Source organism: Mus pahari, chromosome 8 (genome assembly GCF_900095145.1).
Source record: "Mus pahari chromosome 8, PAHARI_EIJ_v1.1, whole genome shotgun sequence".
Taxonomy (NCBI): Eukaryota; Metazoa; Chordata; class Mammalia; order Rodentia; family Muridae; genus Mus; species Mus pahari.
Genome location: NC_034597.1, coordinates 43,783,722 through 43,800,227, shown reverse-complemented (window position 1 = coordinate 43,800,227; position 16,506 = coordinate 43,783,722). Strand labels below are relative to the sequence as shown.

General features: G+C 39.7%; 1 gene segment (V, D, J or C); it reads right to left on the bottom strand.

The window, feature by feature from the left end:
• Nucleotides 1-10,746: 10,746 nt before the first annotated feature.
• Nucleotides 10,747-11,244, bottom strand: LOC110325069. The segment is given in 2 exon segments: nucleotides 10,747-11,081; nucleotides 11,193-11,244. Coding segments are annotated over 2 exon segments (381 nt in total).
• Nucleotides 11,245-16,506: the final 5,262 nt, after the last annotated feature.

Here is a 16,506-nt window from a genome sequence, read left to right as displayed (position 1 = left end):
CTGTGAGCAAAAGGAACTCTGTGACTCCAAAACTGTCCCATGTTGGGCTTTGAGATCTTGCAGCAGCTGGTGACTAAATCCTAAGAAAGAGCTCTGTGATTAGCATTCACAAAACAGTTTGATCAGACCCATCCCTTACCATTAACAAGTACAAAGGGAACGGAATGAAGGAAAGATGCTCATAATCAAACTGTTTTCTTCAAGAATACATTGTCCATAACAATAATAACAATATTCATGTCTCACTAAATATCAAACCTGAGGGGATAATCATAGTGGCATGTGCTTTAAATGCCAAAGGGGATTCAGGTTTGGGAGGCTGAAGCAAGAGGATGCGAGTTTAAGGCATTCCTTGGACATGCAGGTAGGACTTGTTTCAAAAACATCAATAGGAGGAGGAAGAAGAATGAAAATCACAAGCACCATGGCCTTGGAAAATGTTCAAAAAGGAGCAGGAAACAAATTGAAGCAGAGGCTTTATAAAATACACACCTCTGTTGGAAGACTCTGCTATTAAAAGTCACAGTCCACCATGTCTGGATAAATTCTCTTAGCTCACAGAAAATGGAGGACTCCCTTTCTCAGCAGGGCTTCCTCTTCTCTGTTTGAACTTGACTGGAGAGTGTTTCTAGCTGAGACTGAAGGAAGGACCATCCAGAGACTGCCCCACCTGGGGATCCATCCCATAAACAACCACCAAACCCAATGTGACCCTATTGCATATGCCAGTAAGATTTTGCTGACAGGACCCTGATATAGCTATCTCTTGTGAGGCTATGCCAATGCCTGGCAAATACAGAAGTGGATGCTCACAGTCATCTATTGGATGGAACACAGGGCCCCCAATGAAGGAGCTAGAGAAAGTACCCAAGGAGCTAAAGGGGTCTTCAGCCCTATAGGAGGAAAAACAATATGAACTAACCAGTACCCCCCACCCCCAGAGCTTGTGTCTCTAGCTCCATATGTAGCAAAGGATGGCCTAATCAGCCATCAATGGGAGGAGAGGCCCTTGGTCTTGCAAAGATTATATGTCCCTGTACTGGGGGGTGCCAGGGTCAAGAAGCGGGAGTGAGTGGGTTGGGGAACACGGTGGGGGGGGGGGGCAGGGGGTATCTAGGACTTTCAGGATAGCATTTGAAATGTAAATAAAGAAAATATCTAATAAAAAGAAAAGAAAAGAAAAGAAAAGAAAAGAAAAGAAAAGAAAAGAAGAAAAGAAAAGAAAAAGAATGCCTTATCTAGAAGACTACCCCGCACAAAGCTTCTGGTAAGCACTATAGGGTTTAGTACTCACCCCTTCCTCTCATGATAATTAGGTACTTTGTTATAACCAATCAACCCTTCCCCCCCCAAAAAAAAAACCTTGGAGGAAAAAGTCTTGTTACTAGCCTATAGCCAGATTACAGTTCCAACTTCCTCTTTCCCAATAAGAACCTACCCAGCAGATTTATAGAATTCTTCTTGTAAAATGAAGCATTTTTGCCCTAGCCAGTAATGTATATCCACCCTGGAAATCTTTACCTATGCCCCAATATCTATATAGCCTTGCTCACCTGGAATAAAGTTAAGCTGTCTCTCTGAGGCAGACCCAGAAGTCAATCCTTCAATACACATACTTTCCAAACCTGTTCTGTCCTGTCCTGACCAGTCCCATGCCCCCAAACCCTATGGACAAACAAACACAGGGAAAAGGATGGGTCACATACTTCCCTGGAAGAGACATGCCATAAAATACACCTAGATAAACAGTTTTCTCAAAAGAACAGTTAGAGATACACTGCACTTTCCTGATTCACTATGAACATGAAACAAAGAATCAAATTGTGGATATGTGAAGGCATTGATATGTAAAAGTGTGGGAATCAAAAAGTAAATCACAGAGTGAGATTGTCTTAGTCATGGTTTTACTCCTATGAACAGACACCATGACCAAGGCAAATCTTACAAAAGACACTTAATTGGAGCTAGCTTACAGGCTCAGAGGTTCAGGTAATCCAGGCAGGCATGGTGCAGAAGGAATTTAGAGTTCTAAATCTTCATCTGAAGACCACTAGGAAGATACTAACTTCCAGGAAGCTAGGATGAGGGTCTTAAAGTCCACTCCCACAGTGATGCTCTTCCTTCAACAGGGCCACACCTATTCCAACAAGGTCTCAACTTCTAGTAGTGCCACTGCCTGGGCCAAGTATATTCAAACCACCACATTCCACTCCCTAACCCCCATAGGCTTGTTCAAACACATGAGTCTGTGTATGTGTACTGACTAGTTTTGTGTCAACTTGACACAGGCTGGAGTTATCACAGAGAAAGGAGCTTCAGTTGGGGAAATGCCTCCACGAGATCCAGCTGCAAGGCATTTTCTCAATTAGTGATCAAGGGGAGAGGTCCAGTTGTGGGTGATGCCATCTCTGGGCAGGTAGTCTTGGTTCTATAAGAGAGCAGACTGAGCAAGCCAGGGGATGCAAGCCAGTAAGTAACATCCCTCCATGGTTTCTGCATCAGCTCCTGCTTCCTGACCTGCTTGAGTTCCAGTCCTGACTTCCTTTGGTGATGAACAGTAGTATGGAAGTGTAAGCTGAATAAACCCTTTCCTCTCCAACTGGTTCTTGGTCATGATGTTTGTGCAGGAATAGAAACCCTGACTAAGACAGCATGCATACCAAGCCATAGCATAATGCAAAATACATTTAATCCAACTTTTAAAGTCCCCGTTGTCTATAGCAGTTCCAAAAATATTAAAAGAACAAAGTTCAAAGTCTCTTCTGAGATTCATGTTATTGCTTAACTGTAATCCCATACAAAGTCAAAAATACTGGACCAAAGCAAGACAGAAAACCAGCTGAGAAATCTCCGTGTCTTTATATCCGATATCAAAGTGCTCTTCAGATCTCGAACTCCTTTCATCTTTGTTGACTGCTGTTGGAAGATCTGGCATTTAGCAGCAGTAAACTTCATTCTCTTGGACTGGTTCCACTCCCTGTTAGCAGCTTTCATTGGCAGGTGTCTTAGTCAGGGTTTCTATTCCTGCACAAACATCATGACCAAGAAGCAAGTTGGGGAGGAAAGGATTTATTCCATACTGTTGTTCATCACCAAAGGAAGTCAGGTCTGAAACTCAAGCAAGTCAGGAAGCAGGAGTTGATGCAGAGGCCATGGAAGGATGTTACCTACTGGCTTGCTCAGCTTGCTCTCTTATAGAACCCAAGACCAACAGTGCAGGGATGGCACCACCCACAATGGGCCCTCTTCCCTTGATCACTAATTGAAAAAATGCCTTACAGATGGATCTCATGGAGATATTTCCTAACCTGAAGCTCCTTTCCCTGTGATAACTCTAGTCTGTGTCAAGTTAACACACAAAACCAGTCAGTACAGCAGGTATCCCACAGCTCTGGCATCTCTAACATCTTGGGGTAGCTAAGGCAACTTTAACCTTATAGTTTCTTATTACAATGTCTGGTATCAACACATAATCAATCATTTTGACTCCTCTAAAGGGCTTGGGTCACATCTACATCTCTGCATTCTGTAACACTCTAGGCTCTGGTTGACTCCATTCCACTGCCTCTACTGATCTTGGTGATCATCCCATCGTACTGACATTTCCAATAGACTGGGGCTTTCTGATGCAACTAGGCTTCACCAATAGCTTCTCATAGACTGTCTTCATGGTGCTAAGCCTCAACTTCTTTTATGAGCCCTTCAGTCCTGCCCCTTCGACTACACCTGAGGCTATACCTTCACCAATGACCTTCCCTGGCCTCTCACAATGCCAAGCCTCAGATGTTCTCCATGATCCCTTCATGCCTTCAAAACCAATGCCACCTGGGTGATTTTTACACATTACACAATCCAGCTGCAGCACAAGGTACAACCTTGGATCTCAACCTTGGAACATAATTTCTTTGTGCTCTCAGAAAACACTTCCCAGATTTCACCTCAGTGACGCTGGCCTCTTCTTAATCACAGCTAATTTCTTAGCTGCAGCTAACCAGCATCAATTATTCCAGTAACTCCTATTCTTGACTCTAAAGCCAGAGCCACATGACCAAAGCTGCTGAAATCTTCTGCTTGCTGGGGCTGGAACATGGCACCCCTTAACTATTACATTATCACCAGCTTTCTGTTTTCCAACTCCTTCACTACCTAAGACTAGCTGTCCTGGAGCTTGCTCTGTAAATTGACCTTGAACTCAGAGATCTACATGGCTCTATCTTCGGAATGCTGGGATCAAAGACATGTACCACCATGCCTGGACTTAAGTTTTTCTCTAATTAGAACTTGCTCTATACCAGGCTGTCTTTGAACTCAGAGATCTGCTTGCCTCTGTCTTCTGTGATTAAAGGGATGTAACACTACGCTTGGTCCTAAGTTTGGCTGGGTGGGATCTTGCCCCAAAGTCATCATTCCCTTATTCTGTTTACCTCCTTAAACATCGGATTCAGCTCCATTTCAATTCCTGGTACCCCTTTATTACTTGAACCACACATTTTATATTTTTTTCTTTTTAAAATTTCTATGCTTTATCAAAAAGCTCTTTATGAGAGTGAACCACAGTACAAAGTCAATGCTTTCGCCAGGCGTGGTGGCGCATGCCTTTAATCCCAGCACTTGGGAGGCAGAGACAGGCGGATTTCTGAGTTCGATGCCAGCCTGGTCTACAAAGTGAGATCCAGGACAGCCAGGGCTACACAGAGAAACCCTGTCTCGAAAAAACCAAAAAAAAAAAAAAAAAAAGTCAATGCTTTCCTGAGACTTCCTTTGACAATGCAATTAATCAAAATGTCTTTATATTTGGCTCAGTGAGACTTATTTAGACAATGGCAAAATGCAGCCACATTCTTCAACAAAATATCAAAAGAACAGTTTCTCAGACACATATTAAAATGCTTCTCTCCTGAAACCTCTAGAGCTATGCTTCCACAGTCCAAATCACCCTCAGCAGCAAAGACTTCCATATTCCTACTAGGATAGTCTATTTTCCCACACTTAAAGCATTCCACTACTTTCTAAATCCAAACTCCCAAAATCTACATTCCTCCAGATAAAAGCATGGTCAGGTCTATCACAACTTCTGTCTTAAGTTTTTACTGCTGTGAACAGACAACATGATCAAGCAAATGCTTATAAGTACATTTAATTGGGACTAGCTTAAAGGATCAGAGGTTCAGGCTAATATCATCAAGGCAAGAGCATGGCAGCCTCCAGGCAGACATAGAGCAGGAGGAGCTGCAAGTTCTACATGCTCATCTGAAGGTCACTAGAAGAAGACTGACTTCCAGGAAGCTAAGATGAAGGTTTTAAAGCCCATACCCACAGTGACACACTTCTTCCAACAAGACCACACCTACTCCAGTAAGACCACACCTCCTCATAGTGCCACTCCCTGAACTAAGCATATTCAAACTACCACACAGATGAAATCCCAAATGACTAAACTTTAAACTTCTGAAGGAAACTAAGGATCCTAACGTTGGGTATTGAAAACATGATAGAGCAGAGGAGATTCCACCTTGGTGCAGCTTCGAGCCAAAGAGAAAACAAAAGTCTTTAAAAGCTATCAGAGGCTAGAGCAACGTATACCAAGTTCTGAAGACTGTACAAGTCAACCTAGATGACAGTGCCCAGCAAAACTACGGGCTGTAGTTGAAGGAGAAAGATAAAATATCCATGCTAAAAAACAGCCCAAAAGAACTCACGTCTATGAAACCATCCATACAGAGAATACTAGAAGGAATACTAAAAGCTGAAGAGTTGTATACATGTAGCCAAGAAACTATAGACAGAAAACAAATGCAATGATAATTACTGAAGCACAAAGAATGACTAGGAATGGAAACAATAAAAGTACAACAAAAATGACTGAACTCAATACACACCTTACAATATTAACCCAGACCCAGAAAGGCAAATGTCTCTTGTTCTCTCTCATCTGTTGTTCTGAGCTCAAAATCTTCAGATGTGAGTTATAAACTGAAGTAACTACATACACCAGCAAAGTAAAAAGGACCAAGTGAGAGGAACTCCAGAGAGAGGAAAAGTAGGAAATAAAGGATATGAAAGAGGAGATGGAAACGTGGAGGAAGGAGATTTAACTGGGGAGAGAAATGGAAGTGAATACAGAATCAGAGGGAGGAGAAAAAGAATAAACGATGTTTGATAAAGTTTCAAGGAACTGTATTATTTCATGTTCACTATAAATATCTTACACACACACACACAATCTTAAACTAAGTTGTGCTGACAATGCCACCCCCACAATAGCTATAAACCATTTAATAAAACTCCAGTTGGGACACTTCTTGATATCTACACCTATGGGTGTTATTTCTTCTTTTTGTTCAACAACTTTTAAATGTGTTAAGATGCTAGTATAAGATCTTTCCAGTTTTTCTTTTCTCATGTAGGTGCTTAGTACTATGAATATTCTCTTAGAACCACCTTCCTTGTGTCCAATCAGTCTAGGTATACTGAGTTTTTCCTTCACTTGCAGAAAGTTGTCTTTTTTATCTTTCCTACTTACTGTATTGACCCATTTTTCATGTAGTAATGTTTTCTTCAGGTCCCCATGAGTTTGCAAGCTTTCCTATTGCTTCTGTTAGTAGTGATATCCATGGTAGTGAAAAGGGATGAAGATTGTTACTCCAATTTTCTTATATCTGTCGAGACTTGCATTGTGTCTGAGTATGTGGTCAGCTCTGAAGAAAGTTCCTTAAGGTTCTGAGAAGACATATTCTTCTGTGTTTGGGTGAAATGGTCCCTAGTTCTCTGCTAGGTACATTTAGTTTGTGATGTCAGCTAGCTCCAAAATTTGTCTCTAGAGTTTTTGTCCTGATGATTTGTCTATTGGTGAAAGTGCAGTACTGAAGCCTCCCACTGTCAGTGTGTGAAGGTCAATACATGATTAAAGATGTAGTGCTGTTTCTTTTATGAACTTGAATAACATTTTTTTGCGGTTGCATAGATGCTAAGAATTGCAACATCCTCTTGGTGGATTTTCCCTTTGATGAGTATATAGTATCATTCCATATCTCTTCTGAGTAACTTTGGTTTGATGTCTAGTCAGATATTTAAATGACTACAGCAGCTTACTTCTTAGGTCCATTTGCTTGGAATGTATTTTTCCGTCCTTTTACCCTTAGGGGATGTCTGTCCTTGCTGTTAAGGTGTGTTTGTTGGAAGCAGCAGAAGGATAAATCCTGTTTTTTAACCTGTTTGATCAGTGTGTCTTTTTATTGGGGAATTGAAACAACTCGGTATTAAGAGTTACAAATGAGCAGTGTTTTTTGGTTCCCAGTTTTTGTTTTGGTGGTGGGTTTCTTTCCCCCTTTCTTTTGATTTGCTGGCCTGACATTATTTATTCCTGTGTTTCATTGGGTGAGGTTATCTGCTTCAAGTTGAAGTTTTCCTTCTAGCAACTTCTGTAGAGCTGGATTTGTAGATAGATTATGTTTAATTCATTTTTTCATTGAGATTGAACCTTTTGCTGAATGTAGCACTCTGGATGGCATCTCCTAGAATTTTGAGAACATTGGTCCAGGGCCTTCTTTTTTTTATAGAGTGCATTAAGAAGTCAGGTGTTATTTTAATATGCCTGCCTTTATATATTATTTACTTTTATAAGACTCTTTCCCTTGTACCTCTTAATATTCTTTCCTTGTTCTGTATATTAAGTATTCTGATTATTATATAACATGAAGATTTTTTTCTGGTCCATTATATTTGGCATTCTGTTTGTCCCTTGTCTTTGATAGGTACCTCTTTTTAGAATTATGGATTTTAGTTATGTGATGTTGAATTTTTTCTATACCTTTGACCTAGGTTTCTTCTCCTTCCTCAATTCCTACTGTTCATGTATTTGGTCTTTTTAAAGTATCTTAGATTTCCTGGATGTTGTGTGCCTGGACATTTTAAAATCTAACATTTTCTTGGACTAAGGTATCCATGTCTTCTGTCCTGTCTTCAATGGCTGAGATTCTTTCTTCCATATCTTATACTTTCTTGGTGAGATTTGTCTCTGAGATTCCTGTTTGGGTTTCTAATTGTTTTGTTTCAAGTTTCTCCTCGGTTTTTGTTTTCTTTATTGATTCTACTTCCACTTGAAAGTCCTGAACTGGGGCTGGAGAGATGGCTCAGTGGTTAAGAGCATTGACTGCTCTTTCGGAGGTCCTGAGTTCAATTCCCAGCAACCACATGGTAACTCACACCATCTGTAATGGGATCTGATATCTTCTTCTGGTGTCTCTGAAGACAGCTATAGTGTACTCATCATATATATATCTTTTTTAAAAAATAGAAAGAGGAAAGCCCTGAACTGTTTTCTTTATTTCATCCTATTATTTGTTTGTGTTTTCATAGATTTCTTTAAGGAATTTATTCATTTTCTCTTGCAAGATCTCTACATATTTATAAAGGTGCTTCTGAAGTCCTTGTCTTGACTTCAATTATATTGCATTCCTCAGAGCCTACTGTAATAGGGTTTCTGGGCTTTAATGGAGACATATTATCCTGGATTTTATTGATTGTTTTTATGCTTGAATCTAGGCATCTGGGTTTTGGGTCACTATAATTCTCGGTGGTGATATCCAGTCTTGTCTTTGTTGGATGTGTGTTCTTATTCTGTTCCTTGGTTTCGGCTGCCCTCTCTGGTCCTTAAAAGAGTTTGGTAGTGGTTGGTTGCCTGGTAGGGAATGCTTCTGTCATCCTGCCCGCTGCAGCTACTAGAGTTCCAGAAATAATGTGTTTCTTAGTATTAGAGATTGGCTCTTAGGCATGGAAATGAGCTAGAAGTGTAGAGTAAGGAGATCCATAGTAGAAAAGAAATCAGAATGAGACATCAGGGTCTGCATAGTTTTTTGAGAATGAGGGAAAATAAGGATAGGCCAAGCAGGTCGTCTAGTACAAGCCTGGGGATGAAACGGGGGTGTTGGATTTAAAGAAAGAGGAAGGATATTGAAAATTTGAAGATTACCTACCTGCTCCAGCTTTCTCCACTCTTTCCTACCCATATTTCTTTTTTCTTTCTTTCTTTAGTTCATTCAAATATATATTGAGCAGCTAAGGATGCAAAGGTATTAAAACATGATCAAATAAGGAAGGCATATGCAAGGTAGTAGAAAGCTGTTAAGTGTTGTGCCTCACAAGAGTGAAAGAAAGATGCTTTAGGAAAACAAGCGATTGCTTCCAGTGTGCATGGGAAGAATGGATGACCAATAAGGAAGGAAGTTGAGATTAAAATATAAGACTTCAGTCTAGACTGTTGATGATACTCAATGTGGATTATATTTGTTTCTTGTTTTCCCTTTCCCCATCCTTGGACTTAATTTACCAGTAGTGCCCAGAAATGTTTAATGTGTTTTTTCTGTACTTGCTTGCATTTTTGCCTTAGTATCTTCTACAGATCTAAATTCTTTTGGTGTTTTAAGAGTTTTTGAAGGACACTTGAACTTTTAATTTTGGTGTTGATGGTTTTAAGTCTTTTCCATTCTGGTTTGATTTTTATGCATTTTTGGCTGGGGTATCTCATACAAATTTCTTCACAGGAACTTTTTATCCAATTTTCTCATCATCAAAATCATCATCATCTTCTCCATCATGCTCATCTATGTTGTTACAAATACCTGTGTGCCTTTAATTGGACTGCCTCTCTAGTTCATTGTTTCTGTCTCTACGATGTGTAATTCATCTTTTACCCCTGGCCCTAAACTGACCATTCTTTTTTTTTTTTTTTTTACAATTATATAATAATTTATTATTTTTGAGGCTAAAATATAATTGCTATCCCCCTTTGTTTTCCTCCTGCCAGCCCCTCCCATTTGTCCTCTTGTGCTCTCTCAAAGTCATGACCTCTTTGTCTTTAATTGCTGATATGATATATATGATATCAGCATATATTACCTGTATGTATATGATGTTACCCGTATGTAAATGACTTCAGGGCTGGNGCCTCTTCCCNGGGGAAAGNGATTTCTCCCACTCTTCCCATTGTCTAGTTCTTTATAGGATTGGGGCCACAGGATCTCTCCCTTTTTCATGTAACATGTCTTTTGATGTGGTCTTTGTTAAACTGACCATTCTTAATGATAACTGGTGTTCATTTTCATCCCTATCCACTTTAAAGTAATAATCTTAGTCATCCTTTAGTTCACAACCAAAGAGGTAGTTCTGAGGCCTAAGAGCTCTCATGTCCATGTCCATGTCCATCAAGTGTTCCATGAGGTAGAGGCACACAGTTTGGTGTGAGAGACTCTGGCTGGAAAAATTGCGTACTGCTCCTCAGGACAGACATACAGAGAGAATCATGCCACAACCCTATATTTCTTTAATAGAAATCTTGAAATATGAAAGTCTGTGGCCCTCTGATAGCCTGTCCTTCCATAATGTTAGTTAGGCGGTATTTAAATGCCACTGTTCCTGGCACATTTGTATCTCTGTGTCAGGCTGGAGGTGACAAGCAACAATCTGAAGATAATGACTTACATATGGAGGTGAAGACAACTGATCATGTCATTGTTCTCATAGCTTTACTGTGAAATCACTGTGACCTTGAGTGAAGAAACATTGATGTCCTCGGGTTTTAGTTTCCTGTATAAAAATCCAGCAGTACTGTCATCTACTTTCTGTTCTGCTCTGACCATTTGTATGATTTTCATCAATCAGAGAATTACTGGGGCACACAGAACAGACTGTGGGGAAAACAGGGTGATGCAAAAGTAGATGATCAGAAGTCAGACTTCCTTTTGCTTCTCAGAGTTTGTGCTCAGGTCCCCCTGTGGTTTCTGTCACTGTGTCACTCACAGCACAGTAGTACACAGCCGAGTCTGACTCCTGCACTGAGGCTTTCTGCAAGTGGAAGGACGTGGATTTTTTATCATATGTAGCTTCAAAACCTCTGCTGCTTCCCTTGTTGTTGGCTGTTGTGACTTTCAAAAGGAGCTGTGGACCTTCTCCGGGATATTGGACATACCAGAAAAGAGTCGGGTACCCTGAGGCTGAATAAGTACAGTTTATAAATAAGAAGTCGTCTTCTGAGAGGGTCACTTGACCTTGCATCTGGGTCACTGAGTCTCCATGGGTCCTCCCTGGAAGAAGAAGAGAATAATTTTGTCACATTAAGGACAAATTTCATAGATGGTTAAATATATTCTAACATCATGGAAGAATGAGTGCAAATTTTAAGTCACTTCACTTACCAAACATGAACAGCATCACAGTCACTAAAGCTGGAGAAGAGTTCATCTTCAGGGTCACCTGAGTGATGCTCTCAGCAATTCACATAAAGAAATGACAAATGACATCAAACAATGAATTATGAAGCTTAGAATTCACACAGATGATGATCTTGTGTTAGGAAACTCCACCCCCTAGTGGACAGAGACTAAACTATGGTCTATTGCACAGGTCCCAGAAGTCAGAAATGTGCTCTAGTCCTCAAAACCATTTGTAAGGCACACGTCAGATCTCAAAGGTCCCTTATCAATCTGAAGAGCATAAACAGTGGCCATTAACATATTGACTGCCATCATTCTTAGAATTATACCTGGCATGAAAGTGTTGTAGTCAAGCTTTGGTCTTTTCCATATGACAAACTGAATAACAAAAAGCAGATTTTTACCAATTTATTTTCTCTGATCTAAATGCATAGTAAGATACTATGTGGGTCTGACTCAGACTTAAGATCACTTGATGCTTTTGCAGAGGGCCCAGGTTTAATTCCCAGAACTCAAACAATTGTTCACAACCATCTGTAACTCTAGTATCAGGTGAACTGACTCCCTCTCTTAACCTACATTGATACCAGGTGCTCACACAGTACATAAACACAAATGCAGACAAAACATTCATGCACATAAAATAGAACAAATAAGGTTTTATACTGTTCTCAAAAATACTGCAAAATTAAATAATTATAAATCAGCCCTATGAATGTGTAATTATTACAATCAGCTCTTTTTTACTGTCTAGAAATTTCAAATAACGGGTTCATGATGCCCATTTAGTTAGTAGGTCATTGATGTGTTGAAGCAGTTTGAAGATTAACTGTACAGAACATCTACAACAAAGGAAACAGTTGTGCCTGGCATGCAGGATTCACATGTTGTGTCACATTTTCCATCAAAGGTAGGATGTGAAATTTTTCTTAGCTCTTTTCTGTAAATGTCTTTTTGACCACTGGTATCTGTTAGGAAACACAAAGATGACTATTAGGTAGGATTGGTGAGACAGTTGTGACTCTTCCTTGAGGACCTGCAGAGGGCATCCCCAGCAGCCAGCTCACATAAGTGTCTTCAGAAAGGCTGCCACCTTCAGATGGCAAAGCTTCCACTCACAAGTCTGGCTTTCATGGCTGCTACCTTCAAATGGCAAAGCTTCCGCTCACAAGCCTGGCTTTCATGGCTGCCATGCTTCTGTGAAAGCTTCTTCTATCTTTAATTTGGTCTTAATAATTTGGGGGTTTGGTCTTAAGAATTTTTTCTTCTCGCAAAGCTATTCTGTCTCATCTTCGTGCACATTTGTTTCCTAACTCCTACTATTTTTAAGGTTATAAACGTAATCTCTAAATGCTAGCTGTCTTAGTCAGGGTTTCTATTCCTGTACAAACATCATGACCAAGAAGCAAGTTGGTGAGGAAAGGGTTTATTCTGCTTACATTTTCCACATTGCTGGTTATCACCAAAGGAAGTCGGGACTGGGATTCAAGCAGGTCAGAAAGCAGGAGCTGATGCAGAAGCCATGGAGGGATGTTCTTTACTGGCTTGCTTGCCCTAGCTTGCTCAGCCTGCTCTCTTATAGAATCCAAGACTACCAGCCCTGAGATGGTCCCACCCACAAGGGGCCTCTCCCCCTTATTCACTAATTGAGGAAATGCCCCACAGCTGGATCTCATGGGGGCATTTCCCCAACTAAAGCTCCTTTCTCTGTGATAACTCCAGCTGTGTCAAGTTGACACAAAGCTAGCCAGTACACTAGCCATTGGCTCAGAACCTTTGTCTCTTAAAGTTCAAGGTAATGAACCAGCCTGTCTGATTTTTTTTTTCTCACCAGCAACTCTTCTAGTTCCTTCAGAATGTGCTCTTCACACTGTCTTCCTATATAAGATGTGGAATTACTTATGAAAACACATTTTCTTTCTTGTTTCCCTATTTATTTTTGAAATTTCATTGTCATAGGCTTTTGTACATGTTGACATATTGGGTATGTACATCATTCACAGAGGAGGCCTCAAATCCAATGATAAAGTTGTTGTTTGCCCTTAAACACAATCATATTACTATTGTACCAGCAAGCACATCTTGCTTATCAGATTAGTCATTTAGCACACAGGGTCCACAGCTAGTAATTCCAATGATGATGCACCTCTCTTAGCAGCTTTCTACCTAACAGAGAATATTCTATCTCTGCTCAAATCTGATTTCTTTGTATGTTACATCAAAGTATATGGTCTCTTCAGCAATAGCATCTTCTTAATTAGTTAAATTACATAACTAAAACAATGAAAACATTATATGTTGTTTGGAGACCTCTGGGACCTCCCTAAACAATAACTCATGTGGAAATATTGCATAGTTGGCTCTGAAATTTTTGTATAAAAATCTATGCATTCTTATAGTGATCCTTATAGTGATATCTTGTGCCTTATATACTTTAAACAGAAATTTCTAAATATTCAAAGCTATGACCTAAATATGGGAAACAACAAGGCAGCATCCTTTCTGGGTATGGGCACTACCCTAACTTGGTTTTCTCAGAATAATTTATCACACCAACAGAAATCAAACCAGGACAGATATAATAGTCAAAGCCTATTATCCTTGTCTCCAAACAATTTCAGAATTGTCTATGTTGACTGGAAGTACTTCTAGACATTGTGCTGACAGCTCCATTACATCTGATGCCACTCTGACTGTATAACTTTATCCTCTCTGAAAAAGAATTTACACTTATCTACAGGGGAGGATGGCTACAAATACAAGTCCATTACAGTTCTCATGCAAGGGGCTCTCATAACTACTTCAGCCAATCTGGAAGTAACAATGTCTGTTATATAATGTCTTGATATTGCCATGCCAAATTCAATTTAATTTGGGATTTATAAAAGATTTTTCAACATTTTTTGTGCATTAATGTTTTGCCTGCATGAATATTTATGTGCCAATGCCAGGTCCTCTGGAACTAGAGTTACAAACAGTTGTAAGCTGCCATCATGTTGGTGCTGATAATTTAACTCAGGTCCTCTAGAAGAGAAGCCAGTACTCTTGACTGCTGAACCACCTCCTCTCCAGCTCTAATAAAAGATTTTTAATGGATTCTCTTAGTGTTAGTATGGTGTGTGCTTGTACGTCTGTGTGTGGGTCTGTGCATGGGATACAGGTGCTCATGGAGGCAGAAGGGCTTAGGATTTCCTAGAGGTGAAGCCACATGAAGTTATGAGCCTCCTAATTTGGGTACTTGGTATTCAACTCCAGTCTTCTGCAAGATCACTTAATTCCCAAGAGATCTCTCCAGAGTCCTTTTTAATAAGCCTTATCTTAAAAATTAAAACAGTGAAGTTAGGGAGAAGGCTTGGCATTAAGAGCATTTGGAGCTCTTGCAGGATACTTAAATTAAATTCCAAGCACCCACATTGCAGTTGACAACTACGTGTAACTCCAGATCCGGGGGATATGATGCCTTCTTCAGGACTCCATGGGCACCACACACTGCATGTGGTACACACACACACACACACACACACACACACACACACACACACACACGTCTCCCCACACTTGTGGATTGTCAGATGATTCTGTCCACAAGGACAAAGGGAGCATTGACAACTAGCATGATGGGGGTGTAGTTTGGAAGCCCTGGAAGTACATGTGGGGAATGACCACACCTGTACTCCTTGTCAGTAGGCAGATCAACTTTACTACGGTGATTCAAGTCATATAAAGTTCTGGGGGACTAAGGGTATAGACATCTAGGATGGACAAAGGTCATTGGCTGGGGGCTTGGGGTGGCTGGCATACCTCATTAGCATGGGTAACCATTTCAGGAATCTCAAGTGCTGACTGAACAGGTTTATAAGAAAATTGATCCTATAAACTAATTATGGCTGTGTGACATTCCTCAGGTACAGAAGGGGGGGGCTTAGAATCCCCTGGACAAGGTCAGAGAAGAAGAAAATCTGCTAACAAGGAAGTCTCTCATTTAGAGACTATCTAGTCATGGTGGATTTCAACCTTATTTAGCAGAGTTTTGACACACACACATGGAATGTGTCTAATTATTAAATCCTTGTTAAAAATTGAAAGAGGATGTGTCCATTGGAACTGTGTTCCACAATTCTGCATTTTGATTGGTTGTGCTTTACTGTAAAGGACCCAAACTCTTACAGAGAAGTTTCCTTGGTGACCAGTGAAAGCTAGAGTTATTTGTGCATAAGTACAAATGTTTATAAATTGTTTTTAGTGATTGTGCTGAAGTAGTGAATCAGTGATTATAAATTCTCCTTAAATACCCATAGCTTCAGAAGCCCTGAGTGGTTAACTATGTGTCCAGTACCAAGCATGGTATCCCTCTTTTTGAGAAGGTCTCAAGTCTAATTATAAAGTAGATGATATCTACCAAAATGTGTGGGCCACCACTATTCCCAGAGGGTTACTGTGCCATGCTGGACATTGATGTGAATAATGCTAACAAATACTGTTGGCTCCACTATAGAATCCATCACTGAAGAGAAGCAAAATTAATCCATGCTGCTAAACTTATGACTCCCTCGTAGGTATGTCAAATTATAAAAATATGCATGACAGGATAAACACTTTGATGTCTAAAATTTTCATGTATTATAGTGATGGTGACATATCCTAAGTTCTTGAAGATGTGTATCCCATATATCCCTAGGAAGGAAGGCTGGAAGGAAGGAAGGAAGGAAGGAAGGAAGGAAGGAAGGAAGGAAGGAAGGAAGGAATTGTTTGAAATCTTAATACTACTCAAAGTAGTATTATGAAAAAAAAAGTAGTGTCAAAAACACACAGAAGAGACAAAGTAATGTCATGAAAAAAAAAACCCATCTGCAACACAAGAGACGTTACTGAAATTAGGACAGTTCTTGACTAGATTATCACTGTAATTTAAACATGTCCTTTTGACTCACAGCTTTAAGAAAGTACAATTTAACAGCTTTATTACAACGAACCCAACATCCAAAAACTTTTATTTTGTGTTTATACGACAGTAAGAGCCAAGATTTTAAGCTCTACTAAAAACAAAACAAACAACAAGCAAACAAACAAAAAGACTTTATGTTCATTAAAAAAGCTAATAGTAATATATTATTTTAAAATATCATACAGTTAATATATTTGGAGTTATTTGAAATTCATATTAAGAAAAACTTATGTATTTTCAGTATTGCTGTAGACAAACATCTACATAAGACTGTTCAATTGATTGTTGTTTTATATCAAACAACTTTTATAATACTCATTTTTATTGTTACAATATTTTATAAATTTTAAA